Source organism: Camelus bactrianus, chromosome 14 (genome assembly GCF_048773025.1).
Source record: "Camelus bactrianus isolate YW-2024 breed Bactrian camel chromosome 14, ASM4877302v1, whole genome shotgun sequence".
Lineage (NCBI taxonomy): Eukaryota > Metazoa > Chordata > Mammalia > Artiodactyla > Camelidae > Camelus > Camelus bactrianus.
Genome location: NC_133552.1, coordinates 15,296,901 through 15,323,579, shown reverse-complemented (window position 1 = coordinate 15,323,579; position 26,679 = coordinate 15,296,901). Strand labels below are relative to the sequence as shown.

General features: G+C 34.7%; 2 protein-coding genes across 4 annotated transcripts in view; one reads left to right on the top strand and one right to left on the bottom strand.

The window, feature by feature from the left end:
• The window catches only part of CAB39L (calcium binding protein 39 like), an 86,842-nt gene extending 70,497 nt beyond the window's left edge, over window positions 1-16,345 (bottom strand). Inside the window, exons 1-3 of one of the 2 annotated variants that reach the window (XM_010951419.3) lie at window positions 16,229-16,345; window positions 5,466-5,618; window positions 4,764-4,839 (exon numbers count right to left, since the gene is read on the bottom strand). The gene's annotated coding sequence lies outside the window, so the exon portion shown is untranslated. The remainder of the gene's footprint in view (window positions 1-4,763; window positions 4,840-5,465; window positions 5,619-16,228) is intronic. The other variant, XM_045514059.2, reaches the window with a different exon arrangement.
• Window positions 16,346-16,454: 109 nt separating this feature from the next.
• Window positions 16,455-26,679, top strand: part of SETDB2 (SET domain bifurcated histone lysine methyltransferase 2) — a 74,976-nt gene continuing 64,751 nt past the window's right edge. Inside the window, exons 1-2 of one of the 2 annotated variants that reach the window (XM_010951420.3) lie at window positions 16,455-17,055; window positions 22,293-22,658. In XM_010951420.3, the coding sequence (XP_010949722.1) occupies window positions 22,643-22,658 (16 nt within the window). In that variant the 5' untranslated portion in view covers window positions 16,455-17,055; window positions 22,293-22,642. The remainder of the gene's footprint in view (window positions 17,056-22,292; window positions 22,659-26,679) is intronic. The other variant, XM_045514057.2, reaches the window with a different exon arrangement.

The following is a 26,679-nucleotide window of genomic DNA, read 5'->3' as shown; positions in this document are numbered from 1 at the left end:
GATCAGGAACATAAGCAGAAAGTTTAAGCCCCAAGAAGAATGATATATATTTTTCTAAAATGAAAAGGAATGAGAAAATGTGAGTAAGGAAACTGTTCAGATAAAGAGGAATGAAGTTAGGAAGTATATGATTGCTTCCCTTTTCTCAGAAAAGGACTTATGATCATTTGAAGAGAATGAGAGTAAAGTAATAGAGTGTGCATTTGAGCAGAGTGAAAACTGAAGTTATCAAAAAAAAAGAAAAACCACCATATAAATGTATTAAGAAGAAAAGCTAAAAGCTATAACTCATGTACATCTACAGTTGTACCACAAACAGTAAATAAGTGAAATACATGCTATAGTACTCCTACAACCTCCAATTTAAGGAATAACAAAGAATGAAGTAAGAAAGAAATCATAGGATCCTGAGATACAACATATACAACAGCAGCATAACCAGCAAAAATGGGCTTCGAGCTATAACCATAGCCAGATAGTGATAATTCTCATATTTCCCTGCCCTTCTTTGCTGGATCTATTTGCTGTTTTCTCCATGGTTGGTACTTTTTTGACAAGTTCTTGCTTGAATCAATTAAGAACACAACACAGCTTTTAATAAAAGAACAACTCTCAACCTACTGAGAACTGACACATGTTCTCTTTTTATAAAGTATGTCATCTTTCAATTTTCCAAGGTTTTACAAACTTTCACTTTGCTAAAAATTATTGAAATCAAAGCTACACAAAAAATTTTACGTTGGAAAATCATGTTATCTCTGTTATAAATCTTTAAAAGTATAATTTGTAAGCTGGTGCACTACAGCCAAGAAGAAAAACAAGATCTAAAGAACATAGGAAGGACAAAGAATTAGGCTGAGTAAAGGGACAGAAAACCTTGAGTTATAAACTACTCTGTTTAAAATGTCAAGGGAAACTAATCTCAAAGTACCGCTTTCTACATTTTGAAGCTTGTTAATATTAGAAAGTACTTTTAGACAAGATAATTAATTTTCATACTCAAAGTCACTGATGGCAAACACATAGAATTTATAATAAAACATGTTCATTGAATAGAAAAAACTCTATAGAAGTAGTTCAGTGACTATGGTTGAACTCCTCTCTCTTTGACCATAACTCTGAAGACTTATAAAACATGATCTAGAGTAGGAGAAATGCTTACAATCTATTAGTAACTATTAACCACAGAAAAATACCTTTAATAAATGCAAACACAGAATGGCATCTTGTTTGACAAATAAAATACAAACTAGTGTACTTTTCCTGCTATATTCATATTTAAAATTTTTTCAGCATTTTGATTTCAAAATAAATGCTCATTGTAAAAAAAAAAAAAACCTAACTTTTAATTTTATATGCTTTTCTAATTGCTTGAGAATTCCCTATCTTCCTCTTCTCTAACTACACTCCCCGAAGTTAACAACTAGTACTCATTTACTTTTACTCTTCCTGACATTTTTTTTCTCCAGGCGCACACAGACCTATGTGTGTTTGTTTACCAATACACACAACTTTTTAAAAATGGGATCATACCACACACACTGCTGTGTAAGTTATCTGTGTTTCTTAATAGTAGATACTGGATTTCTTGACATGCCAGATTTGATAGATTGACTTTATTCTTTTTAAAGAGCTGCTATTAAACCTTAATATTGGTGTACCAGTTTGGTCAACTACCTCTCTGTATGTAGACATTTAGGGAGTGGCTACTTCACCCCAACTCCCCACCATTTTATAATCTATTTTTAACTTATTCACTGACAATATAAGCATAAATTAGAATTGAAAATCATGATGCCAGTTCTCCTTTGAAAGAAGCTATAAAGTAATCATTTAATAGTAATAAACTCTGTTTCACTTTAAATGAAGATTTTGGCCTTTTGTAGCTGGTAACCATATGCAAAAGTTGTCACTGTTTTCAATGCAATGTTACCAATGATTCTGAAGATTTACCCATACAACTGATTTTCAAGTTAACTACCCATTATAGCCTAATTCTCCACTATCACTCAGTTACATGAGGCAACTTCTTATCAGTGTTTCTACAAGCTTACTGTAGTATTAGGTTCTCTAAGGAATTAAAAAGAAGTCTGCAACAAGGGACTTACCTTCAAGGAGCTTACAACTTTGGGGGAGAAAACTTAGTTATGTATATGAAACAATTACATCATAGTTTAAAGATTGAAGAAAATTTTAAAGGAAGGAAAAATAAAGAGACCAAGTATTATAAGGGATAGTATAGAGATTACCTAGTGAGGAAAGAAATGGTAAAGAATTAATGGAAGAATTTAGATGCACTTCGAAAAAGTACTAGGATTTGGATAGTGGGATAGGAAAGGGGAAGATACTCCCAGCAAGGGAAAGTGTTCTAGGAAAAACTTGAAGACTGGAATGAAAGGAGAAGGGGGAAACGTTAGGAAACGGGAAAGAAAGAGAGCGAGGAAAAAGGGAGAAAAGAAAATCATGGATAAAACAGAAATATATAGGAAAAGGTTTCTGAGATAGAGTGGTGGGCAGGGAGGGATGTTTGTTGTTTAGGTCCACACATCTGCTGTCAGAGGAGGAAGCCTGTGGAGAGGTAAAACTCAAAGATCCTAATGAGAAAAGAAGTCAACAGTAAAGAGTGAAGAGAACAATGAGACACAGAGACAGTTTAAAAAGAAAATAAATCAAGTTTTCTACCATAACATTTTTAAGTGAAAAAAAAAAGTTTTTTAAAGCAACAGCTATGTTTCTCTATAAATAGGCATTTTTAAAATGTAGGCTCTGATACATACATATAAGTTACACACACTACACTGTTGTATCATGTGAACATGGTGAAGTCTGCAGACTCCTGAGTTTCCATTAAAATCCCACGTTGAGGAAAGTTATGAGCGCAAAGGAGTAAGTCTGCTGTCGTCCTGATCTATACTTCGTAGCTGACAACTTGAGTGACACTAGACTGTAAGCTAATGTGAAGGAAGGGAACGTGTGTGTTTTGTTCACTGCTTTATCCTCAGCAAACACTTGTGAAAATATCTCCGACTGATTTTTAAAAATTATGAATCACTTTCCTGTTCTGCTACTATATTCTTTGTATTGCATCAAAAGGAAAGACAAAGAGGAAGTGCAGACTTTTAAGTGATGAGTTGGGGAATTCATTAAAAACAAAATTAGTTGTTTTTTGTTCCTGCCCCTTCGAAGGGGATAACGCTTTGTCTCTAGTGAAGCTCATCTCAGGCTTACTCTCAGGTCGTCCACTTCAGTACTGACTTTCCTCATAATCAGCTCTGTGCCTTATATGCTGGCTTTACATACCATTTAATTTTTAAATTCCATTACAGGATTTTTCATTTCTGATATTCTGATTGGTAATTTTAATATGCCTGGTCACTTCTATAGTCTTTACTTATGTTTTAGAATCCCTCTTTTTTATTAAATATATTAAATTTTTATCTTATGATGGATATTTCTAGTAGCTGGAATCTCTGTAGATCTGTTTCAGTTGTGGTTTTTGCTGACTCTTGCTCATAATGTTTTGATTTTTCCCCCTGTTATATTTTGTGACTTTAAAAAAATGTGTATGAGTTTATTTTAAGAATTTCAACTATGATTATTTGATAACTGGGTTGATAACTCCCTCATGGAGGATCTGTGATTGCTTCTGGCAGGTACTGAAGAGCGTTACAGACCCAAGTCTGTTTTAAATTAAAACTCTCCATTTGTGGAATACTATTTAGCCATAAAAACCGACAAAATAATGCCATTTGCAGCAACATGGATGTTCCTGGAGAATGTCATTCTAAGTGAAGTAAGCCAGAAAGAGAAAGAAAAATACCATATAAGATAACTCATATGTGGAATCTAAAAAAAAAAAAAAAAACAAAACAAAAAAAAACAACAAAACAGAAACTGTCTCATAGACATAGAATACAAACTTGTGGTTGCCAGGGGGATAGGGGGTGGGAAGGGACAGACTGGGATTTCAAAATGTAGAATAGATAAACAAGATTGTACTGTGTAGCACAGGGAAATATATACAGGATCTTGTGGTGGCTCACAGCAAAAGATGTAACAATGAATGCATGTATGTTCATGTATAACTGAAAAATTGTGCTCTACACTGGAATTTGACACAACATTGTAAAATGACTATAACTCAATAAAAAAAGTTTAAAAAAAATGGCAACACCACCAAAAAAAAACTCCCCATTTGCAAAGTTTAGGGACCATGAAAATAGTATAAAATAAGGCCTCAGATCCAAATGAATGTGAGCTGGTGACCAGGAATAATTCAGGGAGATTTTAACTCTACCCAGAGCTGTGCGCTCTCCAGGATGGTCTCTGACCAGCCCTCTACACTTTGCAGAATGCAAGGAATTTTCCCCAGTCCCCATTCTTCTCCATGCACAAGTTTCTTTGCCAACAGAAACCCATGGAAGCCCCCCAAGTATTCAGAGACTTCAGCACTTCTTTACCTCACAGAATTTACTTCCTTGGTTTCTAGCCCCAGAAAGTTTCCTTTATTTTCTTATAGGTTCATTCATTCATTTTTAAGTTTTTAAAAAAATATTGGATCCAGTATTTTATATATTTGGTGGATCTCTTGCCTACCATCTTGCCAGAAATAGAAGTCTGTTTAATACTTCTAAAATTGTCTTGTAAAATTTAAATCAGGATATTATAATTATTCCTGATAAATTTTATTTTAGTGTGTTACTGTAGCCTACAAGTCTGTCAAGGGCACTTATAATCTTGACTGAATTATTGTATTAGCTTACCTTAGAAGTTGTTTATCACCTGCAAACTTGCTTCGACACTCTCAGCCTTCACCAAAGTCACTGATCAACACAGCTTCTGATAAAAAGAAAAGCTTAAAAATTAATATTTTAAAAAATATTATTTTAATTTATACAAATTTCAACTTATTTTCTTATTATTATCAGGTATATAGAACTGTAAATTAAATTTCCAGCATACACAAATATATCAAATTAAAATAGGAAAATCCCCCTACCCCAATTACTTCAAGTGGCAGACTTTTAAAAAAGTAGTATTGAACCAAATAAAAATATTTTAACATTAGGGGAAACCAGCAGAAATGCGAAGGGGTGGTTTGGGGGAAGGGAGCTTTAGCATAACTGAAATCTCCATCAGCCCTCACCTTCCACAAGAGGAAACGTACCTTATATAAACTAGTATCTTAAAGGCCAATGTGTACAAAAAAGTTACACAAAACTTAGAAGAGCTCTGAAAGGGAAGCTTTGAAAGGTTTTCTACTTTTAACAGCATCATGAAAAAAACCCAGGCCTATTATGTAGTTTTCTTTACTGCTTTGCCAGTTATAGTTCACATCTTTTACTGTTTTCAGTCATCAATGGCAACTTCAAAAAATTTTTTTATCTCCAACATCAGCATAAGGACATGTGTATGTACATGTGTGTATGTGTACATTTTCCCACTAGAAATAAGAGAAAACTTACACTTCTTTCCTTTAGTACAATGCTCTTACATGAAGAATGTATAAACCACTGACTTGGGGTCTGCATCTTTTAAAATTTATTTTCTGAGCAGCCACTACAGGTTTAAACAGAACAGTTAGCTCTTGATGTTCTTTCTTCTCAATAATGTATATCCTGTAATAACATAGTAAAAAAAACACAGAGTTTGGAATCACATAGATCTGGGTTTAAATCTCAACATCTCTGATTCTCTTGGGAAAATAATTTCACTAGTGTCAACGGGCAGCTGCAAGAGCCAAGTTACACAGCATGAAGCCTGTCACGTAACCTGCACTCTATATTGTATTAGCTGTCCTTCTGTGTAGTTTTGTATTTCATTTCCACTTTGCACAATCTGTCAAAGGACTTTCCAGACTAAATTTTCTAAGTCATAGCCTTGATAAACTTTTGGGGTTGTGTTCAACAATTATCAACACTTTGCAACGATTATTTTACCCAACAATATACATAAAATACTTCAAAAATAGCAATACAACAATTATACTACTGAATACACTCCACTAAGACAGTACAGTCATTCCTCAGTATCCATGGGGGATTGGTTCCAGCTCCTCTTCCCCTACACCAAAACCCACAGATGCTCAAGTCCCGTATATAAAGTGGCATAGCAGAAAATAAAAAAGGAAAAATAAGAAAAAAAAATAAAGTGGCATAGTGACTGCATATATCCTATGCACATCCTCCCATATACTTTAAATCATCTCTCAATTACTTATAATACCTAATACAATGTATATGCCACGTAAATAGTTGCTGGCATGTGGCAAATTCAAGTTCCGCTTTTTGGAACTTTCTGGAATTGTTTTTCCCTAATATTCTTAACCTGTGGTTGGTTGAATCTGCAGATACAAAAACTGCAGATACAGAGGGCCAACTGTACTGTCCAAAATCTATGTTCTACAGTCACTAAAGTTGTCCCTTTTCCTGTGGGGTTTATGTCAACAAAATATTATATAGTTATATAAATGTATTTAAATTCCGTCTTAGATGTTTCTACTTTTTTATTTAATTTTACTTTTGAATATGTAAACATACATGATTCTAAGATTGAAACTACATAAACAAGTTATAATTAGAGAAATCCTTCCTTCACCATTGGCACCTTTCCCATTCCTTCCTTCTGCACATATACTCTATATACTCTCCTGTGCCTTTGTTTTTTTCCACTTCATAATATATTCTGTAGATTACCCTATACTGGTACCTGGAGACTTTCTACATTCTCTTTATGACTTCTGGGGGGAAAGAGTGACTTGGAAGGGACACCATCTACCTGGAGATTGTTCCATTGTTGCATGTACTTCAATCAGTTAATGGGCATTTTGGTTGTTTCCAATCTTTCGCTAATACAAGTAATGCTATTGTGACTAATCTTATACAAATGCCAGTTTACATTTTATGCTCGCATGTCTTTAGAACAGATCCCTAGAAGTCAGAGTGTGGGTCGAAGGATACATACATGTGTGATTTTGCCAGATACTACCAAATTCCCTCCTACACTTCATGCTTTCGTATCCATCCCGACCAGCAGTAGGGAAATCAGTGCTGGCTTCCCCACAGTCCGTAGAGTATACTGAAGAACTTTGCATTTTGGTGAGAAAGGCTTTAGTGTAGCTGTAATTTTTAGAATAGCTTTCATTTGTATTTCTCTTTGTATGATTCAAGTTGAACATCTTTTCTACGTTTTGTCATCTGTATTTCTTTCTCCATGAAATCTGTTTTCATGTCTTTGGCCCATTTTTCTATCAGGTTGATGGTAATTTGCCTTGATTTTTTAGGAGTTTATTTTCATTAAGGAGATTAGGTCTTTGTGATATAAGTTCAAATATTTCTTCCCACTTGTCTTTTGACTTTGCTCATGGCATTTTTCATCACGTAAATCTTTTTAATATAATGGAATTTATCATGGTTTTTATTTTCTTCTGAGACTGAGTCATAGTTATAAAATCCTTGGCATACAATTTCATAGACTTTAAATTTGTTCCATGGCTATTTTGCTTTGTAGGCTACCATTGAGAAGTTTGTTACTAACTTTATCTTTCTGCCTGGAAGCCCAGAGATACTTTTCATTATCTTGAAAGTCCAATAGTTTTATTAGGATGTGACTTAGTGTTGACTACTCTGGATTAATTTTCCCAGCATACAATGAATCTTTTCAATACGTAGATTTAAGTTTTCTGCTACTTGCAGAATGTTTTCACTGATTTAAGTTTAAATATTACCTCTATTATTTTTTTCTTCTTAGAAACTCTAATTTTTACATATCATCTATATTAATCCCTTTCTCTCAGTCTCTTTTTATATAATTTTCATTCTTTTGGTTGTCTTCGTGTATTTCCTCAATGCCCCTTATATTCAGTCAAATCTATTCTCCTTTAGGTACCTTGGACTTTAGCTTTATTTTAAGAGACGATTTTTCTTTTTGTTTATTCTATTTCCTGAGTTCAGTAAATTCACTTTTCCTAGCTTTCCTTTTTTCTCCATTTGTTTTGGGGTTCTGAACTTGAGGACTACCTCTGTAAATGCTCATTTAAGGGTATTTCATTCAGGAAGGAGTATGTTTATTATTTAATTCAGATAGTTTTCTTCAGCTCTGTAGTTGGATAAGCTGTGGGGGAGACTATTCATCCGCTGAAATATTTTGAATCTCATTATATGTTTTCTACTTATAGTAATTTATATGGATGTTGTTTCTGTTCATTTTGATGTGTTTTAATTTTCCTAAACCACGTAACAACAGTACGTAGATAGAAGTGAGGGATTTGGAAGAAATAATGGACTTTTTTAGTTCAATAGCACCTTCTGTTGGCTTAATAAGGTACAGAATTTTTTAAAAAATCAATGACTCCTTTTTGGGGGGAAAAAGAGGTTCATCTGTCTTCTACTCCATTTCACCAAGATCCTTAATTTCTACTATCCCTTTTTTTCTTTATCACCAAGCCTCCAGGAAAATGGTGACCCTTCCAAGTCATCCTCTTCCCAGAGCAGTACCTTTCTGAGGCTGCCTCATTGGTCCCATGCACTTTCAAGTCCCTTCCTTTCATCTAAGGAGTCTCAAATTTCTTAGGATTTCCCTCCTTTGGGTGGGGTTCTCTTCCTGATGTTAATTTTACCTGCATTCTATTGACCTCAGGAAACTGCTTCCCTCTCCTCTGCTCTAAAACCTCAACCTCACTTGTCACTTCAGCATGGGTCCCAGAGCTGGCTCTGCTGCATTTCAGTGTTTATTCCCCTACATCCCCATAATTTGTAATTGTGTTAGTTAGGCAAGCATGGTGGTGATTTAATTTGCGATCCTTATAGATCTGCATGGTTTTTTTTTTAAAGAATATATAGAGAGATTTGGATTTAGACCATTGCCATCATCCTACAGAATCCTTGAGGAAACCTCGAGCCAGGTTTTATTTTTTTATTTTTGAATTATTTTCTAGTTTTGTTGCGTATGGTCAAAATTTTGTTTGACTTTTTATTTTTTTTTTTTACAACTGAGGCATTTTTTTTGTGGTCTAATATGTAACAGATTTTTATAACTGTCCCAGTTTTCATTCTATTCTCTCTATATTCTATATATTCACTCTTGTTTTCTAATTTAATCATCACTTTAAAATATTTTTTTCTTATTCTTTCTGGAGTTCTGCAAGCTCTCATTTCACATCTTTCTCTAGCCTAGTCATCTCATTTCTGAGCTCCTTTTATTTCTGATTTGTGGGGTTCTTTTAAAGGTTTCATCTTTTCCTTAATTTCTCTTTGCTTGTTTTGAAATATTTAATTACCATTTTCATCTGCTTTTTGGCCACATTTTTTCTGGTGTGTCTTCATTATATGATGCAATCTTTTATGGCTCATTTTTGTTTTTTTCTTATGATAACTTACTATGTAGTTATATCATAGTCCCTTTCCTAATATATCTATATGTTATCCTAGACTAAGAAGAAGTTTTCCTGTGTTACACTGTATGGACATACTTCAGTTTTTAAAAATCCATTCCCTAGTTGAGAGATACCTGGGTTGTTTCCAGTTTTTGGTGATTATAAATACAACTGCTATAAATATTTGCAGAGAGAAGATCACAGGTTTTCATTTCACTTTTCATGAGAAAAGCATACAATAGTCATTGGGGAAATACAAATTAAAAGCATACTGAGATGCTGCTTAATATCTCTTTATAATGGCTACATTTTTAAAAAATTCATAATGCCACAAATGCTGACAAGAAAGAGAAGCTAATGGAGTGCTCCTATCTTGCTGCTAAATTTCAATCTAGGAGTGAGACTGCTTGGTCAGAAGATAAGGCATCTCTGATTTTACAAGAAACTGTCGAACTGTCTTCCAAATGTCTACAGGATTTGCATTCCCACCAGCAAGATTTGAGTCCTGTTACTTTGCATCCTTGCCAGCACTTGTGTATTTCTCTTTTCTTCTTCTTTTTTTTTCTTTCTTGCCATTCTAAGAGGTCATATAGTGGTATCTCACTGCATTTCCTCAAAAACTATTTTATACTTTCCTCATGAAACACAAAATTGTGACCATTTTCTTGTCATTAAATAGACTGTATCACTAAACACCCTTTGAAAATGTTAAAAATAATCTTTTTAAAAAGTTGAAATATAGTTTATCATGGTGGGTGTGCCATAATTTATAAAGCCATTCTTTTACCATTGGATAATATTTTTTATTTCCAATTTTTCACAAGTATAAAATTACAATAAAGCTTTTACTCTATCTCCACTTCCACAGAAGCTTCCTAGAAAGGGTCAAAGAGTATACGTATTTTTGTTTCTTGATGCATTCTGACAAATTTCTTTAAATATTTCTTTATCTACAGGTTAAATACTTTTCATGGAAGCCCTTTGTGCTTGTTCTTATGAGTTCATGTGCTTTGTTCATTTTTTCAGGGTACCGATGTTTTTATTTGTTGATTTGTAAAAGATGAATACACTCCCCAAAGGTATAGATCACACTTTCCCCGTAAATCAAGGCAGGCCTACCTCTGACCTCCCCACTCAATTCTTCCTTCTATTTGCAATATGAAATATACTTCAAATAAAGAAACATTTATCCAATATCAACTGCATACAAACATGCGTTCCTGACTCAGGAAGGAGTCTTGCTTTCCAGGGAGTATTTTGTTTCTTATAAGCAAATATGTAGAAATGAAGAATTTGAATATAGGCTGGTTAGACGAGATTGTGATTGAATGAACCATGTTTATCCTTCAAGAGGGAGAAAGTTGAGCTAGGCATAGATTACTTTCAAAAGAAATTTGGGGCAGTGGAAACCATTTTTACACAGAGAGAAGGAAAGTACAAAGCAGTCCCTAGGTCAGCAAGTGATGAGCCACAGGGATAATATTTGAGGGTCACAAGCTACCCACCTTACCCTCCAAAATATAACTGTAGGAACCCAACAGAATCATCAAAAGCTCTTGAAATCATAACAGAAATGAAATTGTTACTTTAAAAATTTTTGTTACAATATAGAAATAACTTTTAAAACTTAAGGTTGAGAATAAAATCCTACTCTTACTACCACCTGCAAATATTTTATCCCCTCTCCCCCTTCCATTTTAGCCTTTGACTGAAGCCTGTGGCTTATAATGGCAGGAAGTAACACAGCCACCTTGGTCCACAGGATGGAGCTGCATGAGGATCACAGAGCAACAGATCAGAAGGAGCTTGGTCCCCTGACAACGTTTTCTAGCAGAGCTACTTGGCCAGCTCATACTTCCATATAGGAAAGAAAGAAATTTTTTATCTTATTTTTTTAGGCCACAACTATGTTTTTCAGTTTCTGTGTCACAGTAGCCAAACCTATGTCTTAACTAATACAAATTTCAAGTTAAGGAGTACAAGATTTGTCAGTAATACAGCAGCATATAAAGTGTGGTTAAGAAAAAGAAAAGGCAGGCCTAAATTAGGGCAGTGGCAATGAAAGTAGAAAATGAGGAGGAAAGCCATTTTGGAGGTTGAAGCTACAGATTATACAACTGGACAAAAGAGAAAGGTAAGAATTTGAAGTTTTAAATCTGAGCCACTCAGAAGATGCTTATCCCATTAATCCAGGTAGGAAACAAGAAAGAGGGAGAGTAGTATATAAATTGAGTAGATCTAACTGTACAAAAGGCTGTGAGAAATGTGTATTAAATGCTTAAAAGAGCAGAACTTGACCTAGAATTAGGGTTCATTTGCACATAAAGATAGTTTAAACAGCAGAAACAAATGAGATTTCAAAGGGAGAAGTCATTGTAAAAGCAAAATTTTAGTGTTTCAATTCCCCTATCTTAAAGAAAAAACCCAAATATATAATAATTTAAACGTTTCCTCCTTTAAGTGAAATAAGATGAATGTCCCATATGTTTACCTCACAAGCACTTTCAGGAGTTAATGGACATTCTCATGATTCAGGCAATCAATCAATTGCATTGATTAGCTGGACACCACAAACTGCAGTAGTCATTTTGATCTTTATATAATTTTATATCATCTTTTAGTCACACTGCTCAATTTATTTCCTTAATGGACGTGATTATTTAAAGATCAGAAAAGTAATGGTGAAGTGCACCAAATTAATGAGGAATATAGAAATACTTCTGAAAATCTCAAAATGTTCTCCCAAAGTGACATTGATAAGGTCAAAATCATTTACAAAGCCCAGCAAGGTATTCCTAGTACTTCAAAAATAAATTTAAAAAGAGGAATGATTATTATATGCAATTTGGTTTTTAAGTTACTGAGGGGAAAATCTATCACATTTTAATGTTTTCTTTAATAAAGAAGTGTTTATATTTTCACGTATATGTAGAACTTACAAATAAAATGAATGAACAAATGTAACAAAGCAGAAACAGATTCACAGATACAAAGAACAAACTAGTGGTTACCCAGAGAGGAAGGGGATTAAGAGGTACAAACTGGGTAGACTGGCCTAGGAGAACTGCTAAGATTTATGTCAGAAAATGTTTGCCTGTTTTCTTCTATGAGGTTTATAGTGCCTTGTCTGATAATTTAAGTCTTTAAGCCATTTTGAATTTATTTTTGTGTACAGTGTGAGGGAGTGTTCTAACTTCATTGATTTACATGCAGCTGTCGAGTTTTCCCAATGCTACTTGCTGAAGAGGCTGTCTTTTCCCCATTGTATATTCTTGCCTCCTTTGTGGAAGGTTAATTGACCATAAGCCTGTAGGTTTATTTCTGGACTCTCTATTATGATTGAATAAAGAAGCTGTGGTATAGTTATACAATGGAATACTACTCAGTCATAAAAAAGAATAAAATAATGCCATTTGCGGCAACATGGATGGACCTGGAGATCATCATTCTAAGTGAATCAAGCCAGAAAGAGAAAGAAAAATACCATATATCACTCATATGTGGAATCTTTAAAAAAAAAAAAAAAGACGCAAATGGACTTATCTACAAAACAGAAACAGACTCCAAGACATAGTAAACAAGTAAACTTATGGTTATGGGGGGAGGGGGTGAAAAGGGATAAATTGGGAGTTCAAGATTTGCAATACTAACTACTATATATAAAATAGACATAAAAAAACAACTGTCTTCTGTATAGCATAGGGAACTATATTCAATATCTCATAGTAACCTATAATGAAAAAGAATATGAAAATGAATATATGTATGTGTATGACTGAAACTTTATGCTATACACCAGAAATTGACACATTGTTAACTATTCCAATTTTTTAAAAAGAGGTACAAACTACTAGGTATAAAATAAAAGTTAGTAAAGTACACCACAGGGAATATGAAACTGAGTCCCCCTAAAACCAAGTTCCTCTGCCAAGTTTATGATTAACTTCTGTATCTAAAACCTATTCCCTTTCTTATCCCACACCTGTTTCCCTCAAGATTGAGGAGTATCAAAGAAAAAAGGGGACTGAAACCAAGCAGGACCCTGCAGGGCCCTCCTGGGTACAAAAGTCCTTCTGTGTCCCTCATTTCCCATTTGTAGATAAAGGCTTTAGTCTACTAGGCTTTCCCTGAGTTCCCCAGACTGGTTGGAACCAGAAGGTTGATGATTAAGATTCCTGAAACATCATCCTGTTACCTCACCACCAACCAATCAGAAGCAAGTCATGAATCCTGCAACCTCCATTCCCAAATGTTGCCTTTAAAACTGAGCCCGAGAAAACCACTGAGTTCAGATCTTCTGAGCTTGAGCTGCCCATACTCCTTGTGGGGCTCTGCAATAAACGATGTACTTTCCTTCACCATAACCCAGTGTCAATAAACTGGCTTTGCTGCATGGCAGGTGAGCGAACCCAAGTTCAGTTCAGTAACAAATATAGTCAGTATTTTATAATAACTTTGTATTAAGTGTAATCTATAAAAATATTGAATTACTATGGTATATACCTGAAGCTAATGTAATATTGTAAATCAACTATACTTTAATAACAATTTTTAAAAGTGCTTATAATCACTCTAAAACCTTCACTCATAAAATCATTTAGATTTCTAAAGTACCAAATGCAAGAATTCCAAACAGGTTCTGAGAGCAGTTTTTAATTTTTTTTCATGCTGTATTAGATAAATAGATTATAATCTACATTCTGTCACAAAACATATTCATTTAAAAGGTGTCATCAAATTTTTTCTTTTATAATTAAATGGTGTGCATCACTTGACAATGGGAAAACTAAATTTGTATGAGACTGCAATTTTAAAATTCTCTAACGTATCAACCTAATTTAAATCACTTTTACTTAAATCACTTGACATAGTTCACACAAAAGTGATATTTTTAAAAATGCCTAAGGATCTTCAGATTATTTATTATGAAATCTAGAGAATTGTATTCTTTAAGAAAAATTTGAAGATACCTAATTTATTATATTAAAATAATACTTATCTACAGAACATATTCATGCAATATAGTAAATGTAAAGTTGCAATATTTTGACTTTGTCTTGTGGAAATTGAAAAGCAATAAATTTTCTTCAGCAGAAGAGATTGAAAGCACTGATAAATTTGGTATTCATTTACTGAGCCTGTATGCTTTCAAAAAAAAAATGGCAAATAGGGCATTATTACTTGAGGGCTCATTCTCATTATCTAAATTTCTCTATACTAACATCTCAAACAGACCTCACAAAAAAGGATTATGAACCTATCCTTAGTATTACTCATATATATAAGTTGGAAGCAACAAATAAATTTATTTCAAACTGCAACTCAAGTTTTCCAGAAAGCAGGTTAAAAAATTATAAGATAGACCAAAAAAACGTATATCCCTACCTTCCAATTATTTCATTTTTTAATTTATTCATTTGACAATTACACTATTGAATATATGCCAGGCACTATTAGATGTGAAAGTTATACACGTTTTTGCAAACATTTACTGAGCAGCTACTTTGTGTACTTGGTGTTTGTTAGCCAGCTATCTTAACTTGGATAGACTGTACTGTTGAAATCTGCCCAGGATTGGTTCCAAAACTCTCTGCAGACACCAAAATTCCTTAGGTAGTACCTTAGCCATCAACTCGACATGAAATTATTGATACTTGAACTCCTGCAACTTAAGTTTTTAAGACTTATGGATTAAAAAGTAAAATTTAAAAAGAAAATTAATTTTAAATTAGTGAATTATTTTACTGTTGTTTTCTTTGGTATTCCTGCCACAAAATACACGATACTGTTAACTTGGTTCGGTTACCACTTAACCTTGGATAACTGAAAACTAAACTCAAGGCAATAAGTATCTTTGCTTTCTTCTCATGAGTGCCAAACTGCTAAAATTAATCACAAAATATTAGTCTATTATCGGTTAGGTTTTCGGATTCGATAAAATCTCCCCTCAAATGAATGACAATCTGTGCCTTCTACTTTCATTTTTCAAAATAATGAGGAGGAAAAGGAGGTAATTCCGGTCTCCTTCCTCCTACCCCAAAAAGGGCTCATAAGTTAAGATGCTTTCTCTTACAAAAGCCTCTCCCTACCCATGACGAAGCTACCAAGCATGCCAAGAGATTCCTAAATCTTCAGCAGACTGTAACCAGGAAAACCAACACTGGACAAAATTCTTCCTTCACTTCCACTGTTTCTGCAAAGACCACGACTTTCTAGCTTAAAAAAAAAAAACCCCACTGCAGGAATGCTGGCTGTATACTAACGAATAAAACTGCCCAAACGCAGAACCTGACACTCACAGGACGGCCTTAGTCAGAGGTTAACTACCGAGTAGAGCAAACACTTCAGCAGTCACTCCCTCTCAAATGACAGAAAATGAAGATGTATTTTTCGAACCTCTGGATAGTCCAGAAGGCGTCTCCCTCTCTCCCCCTCCATTACCAGGTTGCTCCTTTTTGAATCAGGCACTCCATCCATCAGTCAACCTCCTTTGTCAGTAAAGGGGGTTGATGGTCAGAATCTTTCCGAGACAAAGATTATTGGAATAGCTCCCTTGAACCCAAAGAATTAGTGATAAGGCATCAGAGTCCCCACCAGGCCCCTACGACAACAAACAAACCAAAGCCTGCGATCCCCATCACCGCCACCATTCATCGCCCTCCCTAACCAGGGCTGAGACTAGGACCAGGGAAACCTTTCCCTTTCAGGCAGGTAACGAGGGGCCAGTTCTGTTCCCTCAGCCCCTCCCCTCCACTGCTCCCTCAGGACACCTCCACATCTTGAGCCGCTAAGTAAGCTATCAATCTCCAAGAAGCCCAGTCCCAGCCACACACAAGATGGCAGCCAAACACCTACCGAAGGAAACAGATGCGCTACCACTCCAGCGATGCCGGCCTCTGGACTGTGGATATTCCCATTGGTCCATCCAGAGAGCGCGAGACAACCCGAGAGCTCCAACAGCCAATCGGGAGGCGGCGCGCTGTAGCGCCGCCGCGTTGAGGACTGTACGCGCGCGGAACCTTTGAGGCGTGGACCCCCGTGGAGTGAGCAACCAATTGCTTCCCCGCCAGTCGGTGTCCGACTCCTCCCACTTAGGGTTCGTCTTTGGTAGGCCTGGATGTTAGAGATCCCGCGGTCCTCCCTCCCCGGGTGAGGCGAGGCGGGACAGTTGTTGCTGAGGTGAGGTCTAGTAACCGGTGTGGTACTTCCCGGCCAAGGGGCACCGGGCCGTAGGGTCTCCGCGGCGCGGAGTGGGAGAGGAGCTCGACCCGCGAGGGAACCCAGCCTCGCCACCGGAGCGAGCGGAGGGCAGCACTCAGGTCTGGTGGGCGGCGTGGAAAGCGCAGTCTAGCCAGTGTAACCGAGGCACGGCCGTGGGTGGCCCTTCCGACGGTTCTTTCCGCCCAGCACCCGGGAACTTGGCGGAGCTCTCGGCCGCGTGGATCCCAGTCCTTGCAGCCTCGTCCTTTCACCCATGTGCAGTCCCGCGCTGGAGAAGGGACCGCGGGTGCTCTGAGCTCTCAACCCCCATTTCAGTGTCTTGTCACCCCGTGCATACCTTCATATAAGGTGATTCCTAAGCAGCTGGGAACCTGAGGCTGTAAAAGGGGCTGCGGGAAATGGACTGCAGTCCAAAATCCAGAAGCAGAACTTGACGGTTTAATCACTGACCCATTTCACAGGTAAGACGACATAAACCCTAAATAAGTAAAATCATTTACCCCAGACCGTGGAGTTGAGATTAGATCCTAAGATCTCCTGACTCTAACCACAACCCAATAAGTAATTATCCCCAATAGGTAATTAAAATAAGGGACAGTATGTAATTGTGCTCTTCAGCAAGTGGAAACATGCAATGAGTTCTGTATGTATTAATGAACGAGGCAGTCGATTGGAATAATCCAAAAAAAGGGCTCTGAAACCAGGCTGCTTGGTTCCTTAGTTTTTCTCTGCCACTTACAGTGTGACTTGCTTTAGCTTTCTCGTGAGAAAGACATGCTAATTTATCCCACATGACTGTTACGGAGATTAATAAAAACACATGAGGTCTTTAGAAGCGTGCCTGACACATGGTTTATACCCAGTAAATGTTCATTACTGTCATCACAATTAAAACATACGGAACGGAGAGGAAATGGTCATAACAGCATATATGCAAATGCGAAAAGGAACGCGTAAATTGGAGCGAAACCGACTGATTATTTTTCTGCCAAAATGAAAAAGCGGGAAAGGGAAAAAATATGAGCAAATTTAAAGATCCTGTTACACTCTAAAATAACACTGGTTGTCTCTGGATGGTGAGATTATGAGTGATTTAAATTTTCTTCTCTGTGCTTTACTATATTTTGCAAACTCTTCAGTAAACATGTTTTAATTTTGTAAATTCAGTTACTTTTGAATTTTCAGAAGGTATGAACAACATTGGTGAGAGCTTTCTTTAAAAAGATGCTGTTACTGAGTGTGCTTATATGCCATACCATAGGTGGCAGAATAAATTGGTAGAAAATTTCCCAAAAGCAGTTCGGCAGTATGCTCCAGAAGCCTTTAAAATGGACAGTCCCTTTTTGAAAACTATATGCTTAATTTTTAAATTAGTACATTTTTACAGTCTCCTTTTATAGAATTAGAACCGAAATTAAGATTAAAAGCACAATTCACAATCCTGAGTACCCCCTCTCTCCTGGTGTAGAGCCTTCAAGTCCTTTTTCACACTTACATATTCTCTGTAGGTGCATATAAGCATTTGTAATTCTTAACATGGAAATGGTATCATACTATATAATTCTGTAGCTTTATTTACTTGACAGTGTTTTACAGTGTAAACGTGTTGTTATTGTATAGCTCACTATTATGCAGCTCATTTGCTGAACAGTGTTCCAGTGTATTACTGAATTGTTTTGTTAATGTAAAATATTTACCTTTGTGTCTTTTATCAGTTTTTATATTAAATTATGTTTTATTTGATATGTATTGTGTAGCACATTTTATTTACCATTGTCCTCTTGGTAGGCATTAGGTTGTTCCCAGTTTTTCACCTTATGAACAATGCTGCAGGGAAATCCCTGTATGAGTTTTCTTATGTACATGTGTTATTTCTCAAGGATATACACCTGAAAGTGGAATTGCTTAGTTTTAAGTTACGAACATTTTAAATTTCAATAGGTCTTGCCAAATTTGCCTCCAAAATACTTCTACTAATTTACACATCCTACAAAGTAGTCTATGAAAGTTCAGTTTGCCTACAATCTAAACCAACACCAGATACCATCATCCTACTTTATGCCCTTCTGATGGGTGAAAATTATACTCATTTAAAGATTTTTTTATTAATTCTCTGAGTACTAGTTAAGATTGCAGTATCTAATTATGCGTATTGACCTTACTGTGTATATATATATATATATATATATATATATATATATATATATATATATATATTTCTATAATTTCTTTTTAAAATTACCCATTTTTCTATCTAATCAACTTTTACTTAATGATTTAAGGAGTTCTTTATGTGTTCTGGATATTGTGTGTCCTGTATAATTTTTAAAAATTTCTTCAGTGTCTGTGGCTATGTCCCTTTTTTGTTAGTTATTCAAATCCATTACAGACATTTTCTCCTAACTCTTTGCTTGGCTTTTAACTTTAAGTTAAAACTTGAAGTTTGTTAGTTTTTGCTTATTTATTCTACAGATAGATTTACCCTGTACAGTCTTTATATCTCTTTTTACTTTACTGTATTTTTCTAAGACTTCCAGTAAAATATCAGATAAGAGCAGTGGTGGCAAGTGTCCTCATCCAGTGCCTGGCTTTAATGAAAATGCTTCTATTGTTTCATTGTTGAGTATGATGTTTGCTTCTTAGTTTTGTTGTATAGTCTTTATCAGGTTAAAGAAGTCCTCTTTTATTCCTAGTTTGCAAGAGTTCTTCCTCTTCCCCTGCCCCTCCTCAGAATAGTTGTTGACTTTCATTGAATTTTTTTGTTTTGTTTTTCTGTATTTAAGATTACTTCCTCTTGTAACTCCAATAGAGTTTTCCTCTATTTATCTGTTAATGTAAAAATTTACATTGATAAACTTTCTCATGTTAAACTTTTGGTGTATTCTTGGGATAAACTACACTTTGGTAACAATACTTTTACTCTACTGCTGCATATTTTTACTTACTATTTTTGCTCCTGTACCAAGAAGTGCTTTTGACCTTGAGTTTCTTCTCTTATGTGTCAAGGTTACACGAATCTCAAAAAAATATTGGGTGGCTTCCCATATTTTTTCTGCTCTGGAACAGTTTGTATACTATAGAAATTATCTGTTCCTTGAAAGTTTTGTAGAATTCATCTATAAAACTTTCTGGACCTGGTATACTGGGAATGAGATATGGGAATGTGTGGCATGCAGCTCTGATAAGATCTTTAAGTGTTGTTTTAATTTCTTTTTTGAACTTATCCCTCCAATTGGGTTTTTCACTTCTTAAGCCCATTTGGTATTTAGTCAATAATTTCAATTAGATAGTCATGGTGAATTGTTCTGTTGTCAGTATAAAATTTTTTTTGTCTCTTTTACTAGTTTTCATATTAACTTCTATTTTGTTTGATGTGAATGTTTCTTCTTGTATTTGCCAGTATGTCTTTTTTTCACATTCCTTCATTTCAACCTTTGATGACATTTTATGTGATTTAAGGGGATCTCTTATTTAAAAATACCATAGCTAGGTTTTGCTCGCAATTTAGTCTGAGAGTCTGTCCTTTAATAAGTAAGATTAACACATTCACCTTTTTTGTGGTTATTAACATAATTGCCCTTTTTCTCATCCTTTTATTTACCATGCTTCTCTTTGTATCTTTTATATATTATTTTCCATTTATCTTTTTTCTTTGTTCTACCTGTTTTCTTTTTCATAGATTACTTTTACATTTTTAACACAGTTCTTAAATTTATATTTTCTTAGCGAAGTGTACATTTAGTTAGTATTGATATCCTCCCTACAAAGAACTTAGGGTGCTTCTACTTTGCTTTCTCTGATTGTGCGATAATCCTCTTCTATCCCTTCTCCCCAAAAAAGAACGTAATTTCCTATGGTTGTATCTTCTAGCATTTTTGTTTCATTTATTAAAATCCATTTTTAATCTGTATTTATCTAGCATTAGTGTGTTTTACTCATTTGCTCACTGTTGCTTCTTGTACCTCAGTACTTCCTTCTAGCTTAATTTTTACTCATGAAGTACTTCTTTATTTCTTTCAGAGTTTCTGAGTGGTTGTTTGAATGTCTGTAAAAGCCTATGTTTTTAACCCTCACTATTGAAAGACAACTTGGCTGAAATAGTATTCTGGGTTCAGACCTATTTTTCCCTTAACATTTTGCATATGGTGTTTCTGATGAGAAGTCTAATTACCAATCTGATACACATTCCTTTTAGATAATCTAGATTTTCTGTAAGCTTCTTATGCTTTGTCTTTGTTCTTGATATTCTGATGTTTATCCAGTTTGTCTAGTGATATGTATTAAGAATTTTATCCTGCTCGGTGTTCAATGGACCCTTAATGGGCTAATGTGTTTTCCAGTTCGGAGAAATTTTTGGTCATTACTGCCTTTTCTTTATTCAAGTTATCCCTCCTCTTGTTACTTCTTTGCTCTGTGTTCTGAGTGCATTGCTCAACTCAGTCTTCCATCTTCTAACTGGCTCTTCATCTGAGTCTATGCTGTCATTATGACTATCTACTGACTTTATACAACAACTGTTTTTATATCCAAGATATCCAATTGGTTATTTTTCAAAATGGTATGTTAATTCATGGATGAGGTTTCCTTCTTTAGCCCTATGAGGATAGTAAATACAATAATATTTGTTTTAAACTTATTTTCAGGATGCTCTTTAATTCTCCTTTTGAATGTAAGTCCATCAGTTTGGCGGGCTTGTTAAGTCTCCTTCGTGGTGTAGCTTTCTTCAGATGTTTGGTCAGTCTTGGTTGTGTACTCATCTCCTCTGAGAGGATTTGCTCTTTTGCCCTGATGCGTTTGTGGTTGGCATTATCTCTGCAACTTCGTGTTTCCTTTCCTCAAAGAGGTCCCACAGACTCAGTTTATAGAGAATTCCTTTCTGTTTTCAGCATGACTTCACCTTTTTCTTAATTTAACATTTTCTGTGGATTTGGTGTAGGAGTGGGATAAAAATCCATCATATGTTGACTAATATCTTGAGGCTGAAAATTGCTGACCTCTTTTTGACCTTTTAGTTCCACTTCTAGGTGTATATCTTAAGGAAATAATCAAAGAAATACGTAAAGTATATGCCAGCATTGTTTATTATATTGGAAAAGTGAAACAACCTAAATGTCCAAATAGAGGTTTGTTTATAGTACTAATTAACAGCATATTAAAATTTAATTATCAAAATTCTTTAGTGTAATTTAATAGGTGAATTATAGACCAAAGTATGTTATATAGCCACTTAAAAGTCATAGGAAAATATTAATGATGGGGAAAAGTGCAGGGTATATTATCAATGAAAGATTAAAAAAAATTATATATACTAAAATTCAAATTTTGTTTTAAAAGTATATGTACTTAAAGAATAATAATAATTGCTAGCATTTATTGATTCTTTTGTATGTGCCAGGTACTATTCTAAGTGATCAAGACTTATCCTCAAAACAGTCTTTTGAAGTAGTTAATATTATTATTCCCATTTTTAAAGTTTTATAAAATAGGGATAGTTTGTACTAATTAACATATATATTAAATAGGTGATTCTTAATTTTTCTGTAATCTTCCTAATATTGATATTTTACACATTTTTCAAGTTAATATATATTCTTTTTTTAAAATGGTTCATGCTATTTTAAAAGATAGAACAATCTCTTTTTTCTTATATATTTTAATATTCACAAATATGCACCATTCCTTATTGTTTTCCTTACAGAATGTTTCATGCATTCATGGACCAAAAGATGGAGTTGATTTTTATTTTTAAAAAGATATTGTCAGTGATCTGATACGCCTATAAGTATTCATCTGATGAAGATGCACGAACTTGTCATTAAGTTGGATTAGTGATCAATTCTGAAAATTTCTTCAACTGCGATCTCTACTTGAAAATTCAAATATCAAGGAATATTTGGTTTAGAATGCTATAATGATGTATTTTCTCTGAGGACTGCAAATTTCATAGAGACCACAGTTGGATTCCAGTTATATTCTCCAATCAAAGTGATTCAGTTCTTTGATAAAGTTAATTTTGAAGATTTTCATTTCTGTAAACGACGCCAAAAGATGGGAGAAAAAAATGGTAGGTCAAGAAACCATTGTTAAACTTCATGTTTAAAAGTATATAGAATACTTAATGAAGCTGAATTGTGGAATTTTCAAGGTTTTTCAATGCAAGTGACTTTTCTGAGTTATAGGAAATTAAGGATTTATTCTTATGTAGCCAACAATTTTGACTGTCTTTATAACTAATTGTATATCTGTAATGTTAAGTCAGCACTTTAATGTGCTTTTTAAAAGTTTACTTTTTAGAAAACTTAAATTTACAGAAAATTTGGGGGGACGGTAAAAGAGTTCCCATATACTTTGCACCCAGTTCTGCCTATAAGTAACATCTTACATTTGGCTGGTACATTTTTGTTACAATTAATAAACCATTATTGAGACATTATTATTAACTAAAGTCCATAGTTTATTCTTTTGTCCTTAGTTTTCACCTGATGTCTTTTTCTGTTCTAGGATCCCATCCAGGAAACCACATTACATTTACTTGTCATGTCTCCTTAGGGTCCTCTTGGATATGACAGTTTCTCAGATTTTCCTTGTTTTTGTAGGATTTTGTATCCAAGTGTTTTATAAGATGCCATTCTATTGGAATTATTGACTAATTTTTTTCCTCATGATTAGACTGGGGTTATGGATTTTTGGGAGGAAGACCATAGAGGGAAAGTGCCATTTTTTTACCACATGACATTAAGGGTACATGTTATCAGCATGATTTCTCACTTGTTGATACTGAGCTTGTTCACCTACCTGGCTGACATAGTATTATGTGGTTTCTCCACTGTAAATTACTAGTCTTTTTCCCCCCTCCCTTTCTCTTTGATAGAAAATTACTATGTGCAGCCTACACTTAAGGAGTGGGGATTTATACTCCCCTGCTCTAAAAACAGAGTATCTACATTAATTATTTGGAATTCTTCTACAACGAAGATTTGTCTCCTTTCCCTGATTTATGTATTTATTCAATCATTTATTTATATCGGTATGGACTCATGGATATTAGCTTTATACTTTGAGTTATAATCCAGTACTGTTTTATTTTGTTACTCATATTGCCCCGGGATTTGGCATTGGCACCCTTTCAGTCAGCTTCCTGTCCCTTTGACATAATCCCATCTATGTAGGTGGTTTTTATTTTGTTTGCATGTGTTTGGTTTTTAGCATTTCCTTATCTTCTGGTCCTAGAAGAAGCTCCAGACTCATCTTGTATATTTCCTGCCGTAGTCCTAGAATCAGCCACTTCTTGAATGAGCCATGGTTTCTTTTATTGGAGAATGGTATTAGAAATCAGGGTCTGGGTGATAGGTGTGTTTGTTGTTACTGGGGTATCTTGCTTATAGGCCCTCTCAGTTGACAGAGCAAGGTGTATATACATATACTTGTGTATACACGTATCTAGTAACCATCGGTATCTGTATTAAGCTAAACATGAGTTTATGCTGATGTTTTTGCTCTAATCTATTACCACTTGGATCATTCTAGCCTATTCTCCTTACTTATCTGTAAACGCCCATCATCTGTTTTCCATTTTTTTTAATTGCTCAATTCCAGTATACATGTATAACAGTATCAGAAATAGAAATTTATTCCCAGGTGGGACACCTTAGTGGTTATGCCAGTTCCTTTTGTCTTTAGTCTTACAGATGCCACTTATTTCCAAAGTTATTTAGGTCAGCACCTTTTCCACCGACCTCTTCAATGAGGTTGTGTGTACATTTGTAATACAGTTAGATTCTCTTATCATAGTCTGCATTCCTTCCTGGGATCCCTTATCTCTTAAATGATATTTTAAAATTTGCATACATTGAACTTCACTCTTTGTGCTTTAAAGTTCTACGGGTTTTGACAAATGCATAATGTCATGTATGCACCATTGCAGTACCATACAGAATAGTTTCACTGCCCTTTATTGTACTTGTAATATATACACCATTATACAGACTATAATACTGATCTCACTGGACTGTTATATAGGCCAGTGGTTCTCAAACTTTCCTTTGGTCTCAGGAACACTGTATAGTCTTAAAAGTAGTTAAAAACCCCTAATAGTTTTTGTTTATAAGGATAATATCTGTTCAAATTTACTGTATTAGAAACTGAGAAGCTTAAAAAATGGTAATTGGCTCATTTTTTAAAAAACAGTAAACCCAACATGTTAAAAATTACATTTTCGTGAGAAATAAGTATTTTTTTAAACAAAGATCATTGTTTTATATTTTTACAAATTCCTTTAATAGTTGGCTTAACAGAAGAGAAATACTCATGTCTGCTTCTGTATTTAATCTGTTGGGATATGTTGCTTTAGTGTAAACGTATAAAGAAAATGAAGTTGGAAAAAGGAAGAATGTTTTAATTATCTTCTCAGTTAACTGGATATTTTCCTTTGATACAACTACAAAACTACAATTAAGTAGTCAATTCTTCAAGGTTAGTTATAGTGTAGAATCTGAATTCATATCAGTGAGCTTTTTTTTTTTTATACTCGGTTGCATTAAAATCCACTGGTTTGTTTTGTACTTTGAATGGGTCATTTACACGTGTGCGATTTTATAACATCATCCATTGACCACTTGGAAAACATTGGCTCAATGAATTATACAGATTTTCCAAAGGTTGGTACATTTCATCATACAGTATTAAAAATTACACTTACTAATATTGTTGCCAGTTTCATCAAAAAGTGGTTAATTATCAAGGCGCTCTCAAGCTTACATGGCAGATGCAAGTTTTCTAAATTTTCAGTTTTAACTTGTTAACCTGAATTTTATCATTAGTAACAAATGCTGTCAATTTTGTCCTTCAAGTGACAGGGTCACTTTGTTCATGTTTGAGAAAATGTGTACCAATATGTTTCAGACTGTGTACCAGTCTGAAAACCATAATTACTTTTTAGTGGTTCTTTTAAGTAAAAATGATTTTCCATGAAAAAGAAAAGCAGCTAGTTGAGCTTAAAACTCAGTCTCACTAGTACTTTCCTTGAGACAGCTGTTGTACTGTGGTAATCATTTATGTTGCTTTATCAAGGATCTTCTTAAGTGAAATTGGTGGTAAATAATAAAATGACTTACTGGTATTCTGGTGCTACTGCCTCGATTCATGCTAAGGCACCAACACTTTTATTCACCAATGCTTTTGAACCATAAGCTAATGTCAACATAGGAAGGAAAAAAAAGGCAAATAGTGTCTTAGTATTACTATTAAAATAGTTTGACCTAGCATAATCTCTGAAAGAATCTGGGGACTCCCAGTGGTTTGTAGACTACACTTTGCTGATCACAAGCTTAATGATGTCTTAGAGATTCTCTAGACCAATGCCCTGAATCTCATCAAGGGATGGATGGAGAAATACACATACAAATTCCTAGGTCATTGTCAATGTATTTAGTAAGCACTCCATAAATACTCATCTAGTAAATGTACTCAGATCAGTGTGATTCATGAGCATTGCCTATTTACAAAGATTTTCTATCTTGAGTGAGATGGGAAGAGATGTAGTATAACTGTAATTTACTTATCTCCCTTCTTTACAAAGCTGCCATACCTTTTGCTTCATAATTATGTTCTTGCAATAAATACTCTTATCTAGCTAAGTAATAGAGCATGTTTGGACAAACAGTAGAGTAATCATATAGTATTCTTCATTTCTGGAAGCAAGTAGTGGCAAGATTAGTATACTGATTTGATTTTCCATCCAAGTACCTGCTCCTACCTATATTCCTTCTCAGTCTATGGTTCCTTTTCCTTGTACTCCTCACTTACATACTGATGTTCTAAAGAAGACCCTCTTCTCATTCTACACATTCTCTGTAATGATATCTACTCTGTGGCTTCAGCAAGAATTTGTGTACTGTTGACTCCAAAATTTGTACATCTGGACTAGATCTTACTGAAGCCTGTGTATCCAGTTTACTCACCCTACTTGAAATTCTCACTTTTCTCTCTACCTTTATTTCCTATCATAATGAATACTGTTACAATATATATATGGTTGCCTGTGTCAGAAACTTAGAAATCATTCTTGACTCCTCCCTTTTCCCACT